This window comes from Protopterus annectens, chromosome 5.part1 (assembly GCF_019279795.1).
Source record: "Protopterus annectens isolate FY-2018-M chromosome 5.part1, PAN1.0, whole genome shotgun sequence".
Taxonomy (NCBI): domain Eukaryota; kingdom Metazoa; phylum Chordata; order Ceratodontiformes; family Protopteridae; genus Protopterus; species Protopterus annectens.
In genome coordinates this window covers 644,670,069-644,686,380 of record NC_056736.1, presented here as the reverse complement: position 1 = coordinate 644,686,380, position 16,312 = coordinate 644,670,069, and the positions used below count along the sequence as shown (strand labels likewise).

Sequence of the window (16,312 nt, the reverse complement as noted above, 5' to 3'; positions counted from 1 at the left end):
CCCTACCCCAGTCAAGGGAAATGAATTTGTAAAAATGGTCAAGAAAGGGCTGACTTGACAGAGAACGGGGGTAAGGAGCCACAAGAAAGGAAATAGGTTTTCTTTTCTAATCCACAATGACAAGAAATATTTCCTGCATGAATGAACCCTTCTGCTTATGATTTATTTCCACCAACCCGATGTTTCCTCTACCTGTAGCCAATCAGCCCATTTATTCTGTGGGGGTGAGAAGTAGGCATCCCTTTTGCTGGCAATTTAGTTTGTCTCTTTCTAATCCACAATAAACACTACTGCAGACTGGTAGTTTTAAAAATCTTTGTTCACATATCAAATTACTGCATCAAAACAAAGCGATTACTGGCTTCACATAATCTCAAGAGTTAAAAAGCTTAAAATTTTTTTAGACAAAACCTGGAAGCTATAAATAACCTGGAAGTTTTTCTAATGCTGGACTTGCATCAAACAAGAGAAATTAAGTTCAGGAAAATAGTGGCCAAATTACTTTACAACTATAGCAATGCAACATATTTATCCAACCAACCAACAAGGCAGAACTAATGGCTAGCACAATAAATGGTTACCAAAAATTCTGTATATGTTACCTGCTAAGCAAACTGCTTGACACTGATTAATTTCTAAATTGTATCAGCAACTATGTACCGATTCTGATGGTTTACAGGGAGAATGGTGACTTTATAGAGGGTGATGCAATGGTATTCATTTTAGGGAGATAAATCACATATAAATGGATAGGGACCCTTGAAGAATGTTTGAGGCTTAAGGATGTTTTCTGTAGAACCTGTTAACTACAGGCAGACAGCAGGTTAGGATGAGGACTACTGGAGTTGACGTCAGGTTTCCATGCCATGCTCAATTAAAGAAAAATATAGAGTAATTAAACTTGTTTTCCAATACACAGAAAATGATATTTTTCAGGTAAGGGGAGTAATGGTCTAAAGTGGAGAGTTCCTCAGATATAACCAAAGAGTGTGGGGGGTGGGGAAGGAAAAGTGGGTAGGGCATATGGTAAAAACACTGGACAGAAGCACAGATAGCCAAGCCCCCAGGACACTCTTAAGATCCACAACCAATTCTAGCAACACTGAGCAAGTTGGGGGGAGGGAGCAAGGAGGATGGCTGGTAGACCCGGCATGGATGCGGGGTACTGGACTGGTTATAATGAGGTCTGAGGGGAACCAAACAAAGAATACTGCACTTGCCTCTGTTAAAGGAAAATGAATTAACCTTAACTTAGCCTTGGCTGTGACCTTTTGCAATTGAATAATATTTCCATGACAGGGTTGAAAAACATGAATTCAGATGTTTAAATTTAACACCTGCAGCATGGCAACATAAAGGATGGCAAACAGCCAAGTTTCCCCCCCGAGAGATGGCATATACTACTACAACAGTAGCTAATGCATAGTGTAATTGCTACAAAGAAGAAAGGCAACTACTCAGCATTTGCCATGTTGCCCAAATTACTTTTCCAAATTCAAGTAATTAAATATCATTTTACAATCTTTTTTACGATGGTACACTTTTGCCACAAGTATCACAAGTAAGAAAAACAGCAATTCACTCCAATTTGCTTTAACTTTGCAAATTTTAAAATGTAAAAGTTTTATTTAAAATAAGACTTACATTTTTCTCTGCAAGTTCTAATGGGTGACTTGGCAAAAGCTCACTCTTCACACTTGAAAACCTGTTAACCAAAAACAAACACCAGTTAAATAAAACTCTTTGTGCAAGTGTACAAATCATGTGCTTAGTATAGAGGAAGGTTCTTCTACAGCCTTCTGCAAAACAAGAAACATTCTTTTTTCTTCCTTAGATTCATCCTGACAGCCATCCCAGTGTCCCACATCCATGCTGCATCTACCAGACACACTAATCATCCCCCAGACTATTACAGAATTTGACACTGGGGTCATCATGGAATCTGAGGCTGTCCTGGAGGTTGATGCTGGCCTACAATGAGATGGGGGAGGTGTTCTACTTTAATCCTATCCCATTTCTCCCTGAAGTGTGTGCTGTGGCTGGCCTCAGGGGATGCAGACTGTGCTGCTCTGCCTCCACATTTCTGCATGGTGCCGACGATGCCAAGCTGCCTCACCCTTTCAGTCACGCTTCTCAGTCTCCGCTGGGAAACATCTATTGCTTTGTGTGGCCAATTCCAATGTCATCCTCCCTGCCACTCCGCCAGTCACCAACGTCCCAAATTAAACCCCAGCCAACTGAGTTGTAGTCAGGGTTTTACCCCTCTGCAACACTGGATCAGCACAGCAGTTTTAATCATTGAATTCAATTTGTTTACAGGGTGAAGTGAAACGCCTTTTAATCACATCCAAATTAAATTTTTTTAAGTTTTTATTGGATTTTCAATTTGTAAAATAATCACAAAAATATTTACAGTCAAAGATTTGTGAGCATAATAAATGAAAAAAAAATGTCAACTAAACCTTACACACAAAAGAAAAAAACAACTATTTACAGGAGTGTCCATTAACCATCAAGTCATTCAAGTTATTATACATTACATTAAATCCAATATGCAGTTATTTTTGCTTGTCAAGCAGATCCCCAAGTTCTGTCCATGCATTGTAGCAAGAGGTAATCCTGGTTGTTCTCGACTTAATTGTAATGATTTCCAGCTAACATACTTCAGTTACCTTTGAAGAAGGGTGTAGATTCTTTCTTCCAATTATTAGTTGTAACCGTTCTCGCTATAGATACCACAAATATATTTCATTTTTTAACAGATACAGAAATAGGGGTGTTAAAAAGGATTAGTAATTAAATAAAACAAATTTATTTTAAAAAAGCCTGTTTTTAATATAAGGTGTTACGACAGTACAGTCAAAAAACGTGTTGCCAACTTGTTTACATCTCCAAACTTGTTTCTGCTTGAACATTACTTCAATTTTATGTGGTGTGAAGAAAGATCAATGCAAAAATGAAAGAGATTCTAAGAGATGAAGTTGTAGGTTTAGAAGATATCAGAAATTAATGTTTATCTTCTTCACCTCTTCGGAGGTCATTATTTCAACTTACAACTGTATACAACTTGGGAAAGAGACCCTGTGACAGTGTGTTTTGTTGCATTAAGAATATTAAATATTCAATTAATTTTGGGATATGATCTCTTATCCTTGGTTGCATTAACTTAACTTCCCCTTCTACATGTTGTCTGTAGGACTGTACATCTAGCCACATGTCTATCTAAATTATATTTGTTCTTAATACAATCAACATCATGTATCTTTTCAACGTTCATTAATTGAAACAAATATAGCAGATTTTTTTTCTCTTTAAATGTGACAACTGTTTCTAACTTTGAGGTGGAGATGTTATTTTGGATATATGCCATAGGAATATCCATGCTCCAAAAGATCCAGGCTTTATATGCCAGGTTTCTATATATATATTTTTTTTAAAAAGTGTTTAATATAGTAGAAATGAAATAGGAGTCACTTGTTTGGTGACTTTTTCTATAAGATAATTCTTTAATAACCAATGTAGATTGTTATTTAGTATGAAATAATTAGAGTATCTATAATATTTAGAGTTTATAAAAAGATTTCCTAAAAACTCTCCACCTAACTGTGCAAGTGTTATCAATCCATATTGTTTTTATAACTGATGATAATGAAGATAATTCTAGATCTGGTAGCGCTATCCCTCCTGTTGCCTTGTCTCTCATATGATCAGCAATTCTTGGTTTATTGGGGTACCAGAGAAATCTCAAAATTAAAGTGTTATTTTTTTGTGGGGGGTAATGTTAGTGATTGCATAATATATAAGATTTTTGGTAAGATAATCATTTTGATTATAAACAGCCTCTCTTAACAGTCAAACTATGTACAAACACTTAAATTAACACAACGGTAAACAAGATCAAAATGTGTAAACAACACAACATAAAATAAATACATGTATTCATAAACATGATCAAAATGTGTCATCAATAAAATATAAAGCAAATAAATACATACAGGATCAGAACATATGTATAGGAAATGCAAATACAAGGATTTAAAGAGGAGGAAATGGGATGGAGACTAATTTTGTACAAATATATGGACAATTTAAAAGGCTCATTTTAAGAGGAGTGCAGAAAATGAAAAAAAAAAACTGCTGTCTATAAGGATACTAAAATTATAGTAGCAATGATTATAAACTGTAAAAGTTGCATGCATGAAGACAGAGAGCGAAGAAAAAAAGAGCAATGACAGATTATGCTGGGGGTGACTACACAAAGCATTTGCATTTTGCAATTTTTCAAAGTGCATTTTAGGGAGGATATGTACCGAGGGTAGTTAAATTTATATGACTATGGTGGGACAAATTCTCAAAACTCTGGGGACAACAACAGAGATTACTATGGTAAAGTTTACAGAAAGGAATTTGTAAAAGGGGGACATATCTTGAGTTCAGTCTCTTTGTCTAACAGCAAGTCTGACAGCAAAAAAGGCTGACAAATTACGTCACAAGATGGGCTGCCAACTGGCTCACTGACAGTACCCAAACTGTAAGAGTTGCAGACTCCAAATCTGACTTCAAACCAGTGACAAGTGGAGTACCACAGGGTTCAGTCCTGGGACCTCTCCTGTTTGGTATCTACTTCTCTGAAGTACAGGCTAACACAGAAGGCCTTTGACTAATGAAGTTCGCAGATGACTGCAAACTAAGAGCCATAGCTGAGTCCCCAAATGATGTGGACATCCTACAGAAGGGCCTCACTGAGAAAGATGCCTGGTGTCAGAGCCATGGCCTCAAGCTCAATGCCAAAAAGTGCACAGTCATCCCCACTGGTAAAAATAAACTCTGTACCCATGAACTACCACATAGGTGGCAGTCTATTAATGTTGAATGTGTGATAAGAGATCTTGGGACCCAGGTAGACAGTAGTCTCTCCTTTGATAAATACATTGCCAAAATAGTCAGGAAATCCTTCTACGTGGCACACCATCACAAAACGGTTCTCATCCAGGAAAAAAGAGGTCATTGTTCCCCTCTACTCGACACTCATTAAAAGCCACTATAGAGTACAATGCCCCTTTTGGAATGTACTTCACAAGATATCTGCAGCAGCTGGAAAGGCCACAGAAGTGCCTCACAAAGAGGATTACTGGCCTCAAACAGATGCCCTACACTGACTACACTGACCGTTTCAAAAAACTCCAGCTTTACTCCATAGCATATCGCCTACTCCAAGGCGATCTTTGCCTAACATAGAAAGCTATGTCAAACCCAAAGCTGTTGGACATGCTGCACCTAAAGAAATCCCAATCCCTCTGAGCTACACGCTGTAGGGACCTAAACCTTGTCACCACAATAAACAGGACATGCAGGAGGAATAGATTCCTGTCCCAGACACTTCCCATACTCTGGAACAAGATACCCATCTATGTCAAGCAAAGTTCTTCATTAGCACTCTTCAAGAAAAATCTTGATTAGCACTCTTCAAGAAAAATCTTGATGAGTGGATGGGAAATAGGAAATACACCCCGGAGATCACTTTTGTGGCTCTGCTCAACAGTGGCACAGGAAAATAACTTTCTTGGGTGGCGTAAGGCTGGGAACCTTGTTGGCTAGGCTTAAACAGGCCCTTGGGCCAATAGCCTAGTACCTACCTATGAACCTATAATTACAACAATCTGAATAGACGGGACCTACAATAACAGATCATATCTCTGTTGAACTGGAAGCCACAATTTTTTTATTCCATCCCTAAAAGGCCCAATGGCTCATTTACTTGCACTCAACTGTTCCATTTGTTTCACTGTTGTGATAAGACAGGAATTTTACATGACACACAACAGACCCATAGTCCATTTATTTGTGCCCTGGAATTCCTAATCAGCTCCTCCCCTCCATGACAAGAACTGGGTGGTGATGAACAGGCCAACTTGCTCTTCCTATGTGACAGTGCCTCCTCTGCTGGTGAAGCATCCCCCATATGGCAATTCCACCAAGCTCCACTACAGCTGCCCTCTGAAAGGAAGTGTGCCTCTGCACATGGAACTCCCCTAATTTACTGTCCATCTAACATACAGCAGCACATGCTTGCTAGACTTGAACTCCAATGGGTGCTCCCACTATATGGCACCCAGTAAATTCTGCCAGTGAAGTCTTTCAACGTGCCATTGAACACTTTTTTTCTGGTGATCCACATGCTATTATAGTTGACGACATTATCATAGGGGGCAATGGTGAAGTTGAACAAGAGAGAAACCTCAAGAAAGTTCTAGACCATGCTCGTGAAGTCAAACTGAATCCTCAAAAATGTAAATTCAAGCTGAAAGAATTTACTTATGTGGGTCAATTGTTTACCAGCTCTGACTTACAAACAGATCTGCCTAGGTAGGCAGCAAGTCTTGAGATGCCAGATCCAGAAAATGTCAAATCTTTACAATGTTTTCTTGGTATGGTCAACTACTTAGGAAAGTTCATCCCAGACATGAGTCATTATTACTCAGCATTATTACTTCAGCTTACACGCAAAAATGTACACTAGTCCTGGTTGGACCACCACCAAAGACATTTGATGCTCTGAAGCAGAAAATTGCCAGTCCACAAACACTGAAACATTATGATGTTCAAAAACCTGTAACTCTTTCATGTGATGCTTCGAAGTATGGTCTTAGTGCAGCAGGTCTTCAAGTAGGCATCCAGAACTTTAACCCAAACCGAAATGCAGTATGCACAGACTGAAAAAAAAGCTTTTGGCTGTAGTGTTCACATGTTGGAAGATCAGTGATTATATTTATGGCAAACTTATTCAAATAGAGACTGATCACCAACCTCTAGTGACAATTTTGAAAAAGCCAGTACACAGACAGCTTCAGCATGCTTGCAACGATGATGTTAAAATTGCAAAAGTACAATTTCAATATAGTCTATAAAAAAGGCAAATATCTATGCCTTGCTGATGCTTTGTCAGGAGCACCCACAGAATAGCATGAAAATGAGAAAGTAGACTTTGAAGTCATGGAAGTCGGAAATTTTTTGTCATCATTGTTTGATGAACTCAGAAATCACACCGCCTCAGACCCAATTCTCCAGACATTGAAAAATGTTATCAGTCAAGGATGGCCAACAAGACAAATCAGTCTACCACTTGACATTCAACAGTATTTTCCTTACTGAGATGGGCTTATAATGATGGAAGACGGAATCATCCTGAAAGGTCCTAAAGCTGTAATTTCTAAAGCATTACAAATGGAATATATCAGAATTATGCATCGTGGTCACCTGGGTACCGATTCTACCACAAGAAGGGCAAGAGGCATAGTATTTTGGCCTTCTAAGTCAAAAGATATAGAGAAGGAAACTCTAGCATGTTCAATTTGCAACAGTAGTAAATCGAACCAACAAAAAGAACCACTTCAGCTAAACCAGATGCCTGAATTACCATGGTCAACAGTTGCTATTGATATTTTCAAATGGAATGGTCAGCATTACTTAGTGTTAGTAGACTCTTACTCAAATTGGTTTGAAATTGACCTTCCTCCTAACTTAACGTCCAGTACTGTCATTATGAAATTGAACAGATATTTTTCTGTTCACGGAAGTCCGCACAAAGTCATTTCTAACAATGGCTCAGTTTACGAGTCAGCAGATCAAGAAATCTGCTGGGTCTTTGTTCACATTACTTGTAGTCCCGAGTATCTACAGTCCAACAGATTAGCTGAGACTGCAGTTCAAAATGTGAAAGGTTTGTTGGAGAAATCCAAGAGAGAGATGGTACCCATGTTTTTCTTAACTTACTTAATTTCAGAAACATTCCTCGAGGTAACTTGCTTGGTTCACCTGCTCACAGATTAATGTCCAGACAGATGAGAACAACTTTACTGATTAGTAAACAATTGTTGGTACCAAATGTGAAGAACAAAGTGGTAAAGGCTAACCTTTTGAAAAAGCATAAGTCACAAAAGTTGTAGCAAGAGAATACAATCATCAAAAGGATATGATCGACAGGGTACAGTTAAAAACCCTTGTGAATAGCAAGCTCTTACATCGCACAGACAAATGAAATGGATTTCAGAAGGAATTGAAGACATATAGTTCCGGTGTCTCAAACAGTGATGCAGCAGATTGTGTGTGCCAGAGGCTACTTCTCAGAGCGACTCTACACTTGTAGAAATCCCAGAGAACAGTGTACGTACTTCAAGTAATCCTGATGTATCCCCTGAAGTACTGGTTGAGAAAGAATCCCAGAGACTGTCCAAGTTGATAAACCCAGTCAAAGTTTTTATGTGACCAGATCAGGTAGAATTTCCAAATCTATTTCAAAACGCACAGCAACTTGGACTTGAATTCATTTGTTGTTGAAATGTTGATGTGATATCTAGCATGTTATATATCTTGTTCTCCTACTGCATGTTATCATTCAGTGTACTGCATCTAGTCAGCCACTGTAGATAGATAGCACGTGCATACTAATCATGTGCAAGAACAGTGCCACTTTTTTACAATCAATTAGAGTGAATGCAGACATGAATGGAGATGCACATGAGAATGTGTCTGAATTAATGACTGAATCAGTTAGCTTAATTCATTCCAATTAGTTTCTGATGTATCCAAAAGTGAATTTACACACAACTTAAAAGTATGCAAGTACTTAGAATTCCCATATCATCACACCTTTACTGTTAGCCATTAGTTAATTGGACTCATTCTGAAAAATTAGTTACGGCTATCTTCTAGTCTGTCACCACTCCCAAGCTACATGCACTCTGTATTAACTCTATATTATAGCCCACTTGTTCTGAGCCAAACTCACATGGAAAACTCATTGTTTTTGCAGAACTGCTGATACTCGGCCCGTTTCTACCCACTCTGCTCGGGCTCACTCCACTCCCCTACCCTACCCCCATTCCACCCACCCCCACTTGTACTTCCATAACCCAGCCTACTTTTCAAAAGCCTCCTTGCAACATCCTCTATCTGAACAATATTCTCATATACCCAACAGCCCTATACATCACAACTACCTCATTACTACTTTATTCTTTACACCCTCACTTCATATCTTACTATCCTACCACCAACTAATTCCCTTCCCTGGCAAACCTCTCCATCAACCCTCCCACATAAACTAGTTCATTACGCCATAGCTTCCACCCTCTTCCACATTAAGCACATAGACTATCATGCTAACAAACACCATCCCTCAAACACCCCCTAACCTATCTAAAGCAAGAAACATTAGAAAACAAGCTTGCCAAATTTATCTTATACTGGATTAGGATAGTGAATCGCTCTGGTGACATACACCCAAATCCTGGCCCTACTCCTCAAAATAACTACAACCCCATAATACTAAGACAAAACTCTTCATCTCTACTTCTCCTTAACTTAAATGTAAGAAGCATTTTAAACAAAGTCCGTGATCTGCATGCACTACTCTCTATTCTCCTGACATTATAGTAACAAAGACATGGTTAAAACCAGATAACAGCAATAATGAAATAGTAGCTCCTGAATATAATATTCTTCATAAAGACAGGACCTCTAGGAGGGGAGGGGGAGTAGCAGTCTTATCTAAAGACCATCTCAAACTTAGTTATCTTGACATAAGTATCCCGGTCTTTGGAAATTCAGAACTCATGTTTACCAAATTAGAAATGAACCCCAAAAACATTATCATTGGTGGCTATATTCCTCCAGGTAATAATATCCCTACACTAGAGCACCTACTATACTGGGTCTCAAAATCCCTCCTTCAAGAAACAATCCTGATGGGAGACTTCAATATAGAGTGGCTAACTTGCTCATCTCTGAAGCCAGCATCCCACATAAACCTCCACGGATTCACCCAGCTTATCACATCCCCCACTAGAACTGAAATCCTCTAAGCGACAGTCAACTCTTGACTGGATTTTGGTTAACAACCCCACCCTAGCATCATATTCAGGCTGTCTCCCTGATGGCCTGAGTGACCATCAACCAACCGTCCTGCTGTGTACCTGCTTGCAAGAAACTAACCAACCCACTTACCAGTTAAACAGGAATAAAAGCATTTCAACCCAACTACTTTTATCCTGGCACTAAAAAGTTGCAACTGGGAACCTCAGACTACTACCCCTAGATGAGGCCATTAAATCATTTAACTCCTCCTTCCTAGATATTTTAAATATCCATACCCCCCTAGAAATATTAGAGTAAAAACTAAGTATGCACCTTGGCTAAGCAAAGAATGCAGATCCCTACTCAAGGCTAGAAACAAAGCCTGGGATCACTTTCAGAAGACCAAAACTCAATCTGCAAAACAAGCATTTTTAGAACTTGGAAACAGAGCCAAAAACTTGTAAAATTAAAATCAACTACTATCACAATATCCAAAATAACCACCACAACCACCCTCAAAAGTTCTGGTCTGCAATTGACACAATATACTTCAACCAGGTACGGTAGCCACTCCAACTCTAACATCAACCTCTTGCTCTGACAACACAGCAACCCAATTTAACAAATACTTTACTGAAACTATCCAAGCCCTAGCTGCCTCGCAAAATACCCCCAATCAATTTACATTTCATCCCGTATCTGTCAATACTATAAAAAGACTACTAAAAAAACTTAAACCTACCACACTTGCCGCAGATAACCTCCCAGCAGAATTTTTGAAAACTGTAGCAGAAGCAATAGCATACCCAGTAACTACACTCGTAAACAGATCAATATCAGAAAATACAGTCCCTCCCATATGGAAGATCTCCCACATCATTCCTCCACACAAGGGAGGGAATTACACCAAGTTTACAAACTATCGCCAAATAGCTATTCTGCCTCCAGTCTAAAATCTTAGACAGGGTCATACATTACCAACTCATGAATTTCCTACATACAAACTCCTATCAAACACTCAACACGGCTTTTGACCCCAACACAGCACTACAACAGCCCTTATGGCCTTTACTAACACTGTAAACAATCATAGAAATAATGGGCAATTTGAATTTACCATATTTTTAGACTTCTCTAAAGCCTTTGATATGGTAGATCACAACAAACTCATTGAGGTTCTCTACAAACTTAAACTTAGTAACTCATTTCTTTCCTGGTTCCAAAGCTACCTTTCAGGACAACAGCAAGCCTTCCAGTGGCAACAGCAGCTCTCCTCACTTCTCCCAGTCCCTATAGAGGTTCCACAAGGCTCCATCCTTGGTCCCCTACTCCTTTCTCTCTTCACCAACTAGCTCCACACTGCCACACTTCATGCATAAGTAATACAATACACAGACAACTCAACTCTATGTTCAGCCTCCTCCCTACAAGACCTGCACACCATAACCCAAGATTCCTTTCTGTCTGTAGAAAATTGGCTCATTAAATTCCCAACTTTTACTAAACTGCAACAAAACAAAGCTCCTTCTCTTCTACCCAACCAGAACCCACCTCCCTAGTCCTTCATGATCCAATCCAAAAATCAAACTTCTATCATCCCAACCACTCATACCAAACTGTTGGGAGTAGAAATCAACAATAACCTAAAATTTAATATCCCCATAACTCAAGTCATAAAATGGTCCACAAAACACTAGGTCTACTATACAGGAATAAGCAATTTTTAACAGCCAATATAAAAGCTACTATTGCCCACACAAACCTCCTGGAAACCCTCCTACATGCCTCCCTTATTATAACTAACCTCCGCAAAACTGACTTCTCCAAATTGCATTCTTGTTACAATAAAAATAGCCAAATTTGCTATAGATGCCTCATACAAGTCCTATCACTGTGTATCAGTAAAACAGCTGAACTGGTTAAAACTTCCACAGCTACTACACTTCAACCAGTTAACATTTGCCTTAAAATTACTCCAGAAACCAGATAATACCCCAGCTCTCCAAAATCTTATAAGACCATACACTTTCTCCAGATCCCTTCGCTCAACTAGGAAACTCCTCCTAGACGTCACAAAAGCCAATTAAGCTGGGGAATCACTCTTCTACTACACTTCAAAAATATGGAACAAACTCCCATCTACAACAACCACTAGCAACTCTATGTCGCAATTTAAAACACTTCTAAAATTACACTTAATAGACACTTGGCTTTGTACTTGTAACTATCTTAGCAAATCCAACTCTCAACCCCACTAACTAATTACTACTCTCGACCTCACTTATCAAATACTACTCATTTTTTGTCATTTATTGTACCTACACTCAAACACTCACACATTAAACTAACCTCCATGTCTCTAAACTGTGTACAATCAAACATGAGTCAAACTTACCCACTTCTAGACAGCAAGTATGTTCCAGAATTAAGCATATGGATTGGGAATGTCTCCAAGTACACTTTTAGTAAGTCACCAAACTTTTTTTTTTAAAGAATGTCTCCAAGTATGCAGTTTGTACCTTTGTTACCAAACTGTCTCTATTGTAAATTACTACAATGATTACTTGTACATATCCTGGAAACTAAAATGTTTTTCTTTAATCTCTCTAATAAAAATACTATGTGTTTATTGTAATATGTAACTCTTTCTGCTTATAAGTGGAGCTATTCTCCCCAGGCCTCCACTAAAAAAGGACCAATGTCCAGTTGGACTTTCCTGGTAAACAAAGGTTAACTAACTAAATAAATAAATATACAATGAACAACTTGAACCCATCACAGTGCCTCAGCGTCTCATTTGAATGAACAAGAGATGAGCGACACTAGGGAGTGGGCCAACTTACTGGTGCTGCAAGGTGACCCACATTCTCCCTTGACAGCTGTTATAAGCTCCTTTCCTGCTGTATCCTGAGGGTAAGCATGCCTCTACATGTTGAGCTCCCCTTGGCCTGTGTGCTCAAATGCTCTCAACAGATGCTCAGGAGGCTTGGTTCCACTGAGTGTAACACCTAGTGTTCTCGTCGCTAGGTGTCACCTGTGTGGACAGCCATACCCCCCCCCCCTGAGGCAAAGCCATATGAGACTGCTCACTCCAACTGTCCTTGGCCAGCTCCTACAGGCATCCAAGCAACTATTCAAACTCAAGTCACTTGTGCCATAGTCAGGAATTTATTTCTCTGCATGAAGGACCTGGCATAATCTCTGTGTTCTTTATTTTTTATACTTATATCAGTATTCCACAGCCTAGAAGACAAGGAAACAGATACTGCTGGAGAGAATTCAGAAGCACCAGCACCAAAATCCAATGGTAAAAAGTGCTTCATATACTAAAAAGGCATACAATAGCTCGAGCTGTTTTGTGGTACTGTTAAAACAAATGTCGACTGACCACTTAGATAATATACTTTGGTCAAAGACAGTAAAGATACTTACTAGTCCTTATAGGCAATCAGAGTATACCTAACAGGTGCACACTTAGTTGCAACTAGGGTCATAATAAAAAGTTTCTGAAAAAGACTAAAGCTAGTATTGACAGGGAGCAGGACACAGACAAAAGGAAAATATTCACCCCAACTAGTCAAAAATGGCCTCTGAATGACAGGCAGCAAGAAAAAAAAAAATAAACGTCTGGTTTTTCAAAGTGCTGAATCAAAGCACAAACAAATTACCAAAATAATGAAACAGCTCAAGGCCATTTTTTCTTTGCCAGATGAGCTTTCTCTGTGGGGAAAAAAATTGGAAAGAAGCAGGAAAGCACAGTGTACTCTGAAACAAGGAGAGAAACGAGCAGCGTGGAAAAGTTTTACTTGTCAAGCAGCCCTGCTTCCAGGGGGATCCACCTTGAAGGTTTACTGCAGCTGGACTTTACTAAATTAATTTATTACTTTTTGTTTTAAATATCTACAAACTATGGAACTTCAGAAAGGATGAACACTTGACTGAAATTAGTAATGTCAGGTACCTGAAAGTGAAAACACCAGACAGATTTTCAGTTTTAAGGTATGACTGTTGCCAGTATATGCTGTAATCAGTCAGATCTTGTACACTGCAGACTCATTCAGTCCTGGAATACACTTATTTCCCATAACATTTATATAAAAAACACAACCAATGTCCATCTTTAATCAGCATTCACGCATAACAGCTGTCATTTTTTTTCTGCAAGTTTAACAAGTATTTGTTTTTTTTTTTTTTTTTTTTTAGCAGTGAGGTACATTAACATTTCAAAAAAAATTATCAAGTCATGATTATGTGTAAAATTAAATACAGTAGAACCAGATGACCACCCTAGGGAATGTAACAAACTGGTCAACATACGAAGGTGGTCAACATAAGAAACTAGGCCTACTGTACTGATAGGTACATGTACTTTACTATCTTGTACTGCTTTTATTAGATAATATCATACGAAATCATACCAAATCAAAACACAGTAAATCATGCATACGGTATCATACAAAATCAATACATTTACTGTTTTCCCATGGTTTAATCATTCTTTCGGAAAAAGAGAGTCAATCTTGTTCCGTTTCTTATTCTTATTACAAAGGTAAGTGGAGAAAGCACTAAATGCTGGCTACACCACTCAGCATACCTGGGCATTTTTTCCACATCAAATGCCTTCAACTGCATTACCAGATGCCTGACATCCTCTTCTTTTGCAGTCTCTGCAATTTCTGTGTCATCTTCACTTGCTTCTTCCACTTCATCAGGTGTTCCATGCACTTTTATACTGGTATGTACTTTGGTCAATATCACATGGAAAATTGCTTCTGGGTCAGGTCCATTACAGGTTGCCACCTCATCATCCATTGCAACAAAACCTTCAAATTCTACTCCTTTGAATTCTGATGGGGCCAAAACATTGTGCTCTTGGGTTGTGACAAACACTTCTGTATCGTTTCTGGCTGAACTTTATTCCAAGCAGAACTGATCCAGAGGACAGCATCCATAGCGTTAACTGATGCAGCGGATGAAGTTGCTTCCAAAGGCTGACCACAGGTTTGTGTTTTGGTAATGACCAACTGCAGGAGCTGGGCTCGGTAGTGCATTTTAAATGTTTTGATGATGCCTTGGTCAAGAGGCTGGATTTTTGAAGTCATACTTGGAGGCAGAAATTTCAGTGTCATGTTTGTGAGATGATTCACTTGTGGCCGACCACGTCAGTTGTCAGTAGAATAGACTGTTTCTTCTTCTTCATTTCTCTGTAGATACCCCTTACCCACTCCTCAGATAGGGCACCAGTCATCCATGCGCATTTGTTTGATCTCCAAGTGAAAGGGAGTTCTTCGGGCTTCAGGTTCTTGAATGCGTATGGCTTTGACGATTTATCAATCACCAAGGGCTTTAGTTTCTCTCCGGCTGAGCTAGTGCAAAGCAGAACTGTGAAACGTTCTTTGGAAAGTTTTTCACGCTTACATTTGTCACCCTTCATGACGAGGCTATCAGGCATCACCTTGAAAAAAAAGAGTCCGCACTCGTCAGCGTTAAAGATGTCACTATCTTTGAAGCCTCTGATGAAGTCTGGGAACTTTTTGATGAACTCCTCCACAACTTCTACTGGAACTTCATTGGATTCACCACACAAGACTTTCTGGGAGATCTTGTGTCGCAGTTTAAATTTCTTGATCCAACCACTTGATGCTTGGAAATCTGTCCCCCCAAATTCCTGTGTGCATTTTTTAGCAACTTCTTGAATCATCTGTCTAGAGATGTGGGCGTTAACTGCCCTCATTAGTTTTAACCAGCTTAATGTGACTTCACCGACTTTGTCGTCTCTGCTTTCCTTACCATATCTCTTCAAGTACTCATATGTTTTTGAATGTTGCTTACTGTGGCCTTGCTAACACCAAAATGTTCCGTCTTTCGACTGCTGCTTTCCAGAAAATGTAGATCATCAATCTTTTCCTTCAATGTCAGCTCTTTGAGGTCTTTCCTTTGGGTCATCATGTCTCGATTAACAATTTTTCAGTAACTGTAGGATGTCCCTACAATTCAGACCAGTCCTTCACGTTGAAAAAATCTTCAGCAACACGTGATAAACAATAGGAAATTAGGCCTAATCCAACATGTGGTAATAATAAAACATGAAAAAAGAAATTATACTAAAGAAAAAATAATACAATTAAGGGGCAAAGCCCACACTTTCTACCCCTCGGTGTAGAGTGGACTCAACTGGTCAAGTTATAGAGGGTAAATTAATATTCTGCGTGACAGTCCAAGTGGTCAAGATACAACTTACAGACGTGGTCAATACAGAGAGGTCAGTCTTCCATTGAGTACATGTGCATGTCCAGTCTATGAAAATTAGATCAACTTAAGGAGGTGGTCAACTATGGATGCATGTCCATTCTATGAAAATTAGATCAACTTAAGGAGGTGGTCAACTATGGAGGTTCTACTGTTGTACAAAGTGAAAAATGTTTCAGACTGCAGCTGCATAGAAACAAGACACAGA

At 39.0% G+C, this 16,312-nt stretch overlaps 1 protein-coding gene across 1 annotated transcript in view; it reads right to left on the bottom strand.

Moving 5' to 3' along the window:
- The window catches only part of LOC122803579 (proteasome maturation protein), a 234,670-nt gene that overhangs the window by 145,712 nt on the left and 72,646 nt on the right, over positions 1-16,312 (bottom strand). Inside the window, exon 3 of the mRNA XM_044073265.1 lies at positions 1,645-1,705. Coding sequence (XP_043929200.1) covers positions 1,645-1,705 — 61 coding nt within the window. The remainder of the gene's footprint in view (positions 1-1,644; positions 1,706-16,312) is intronic.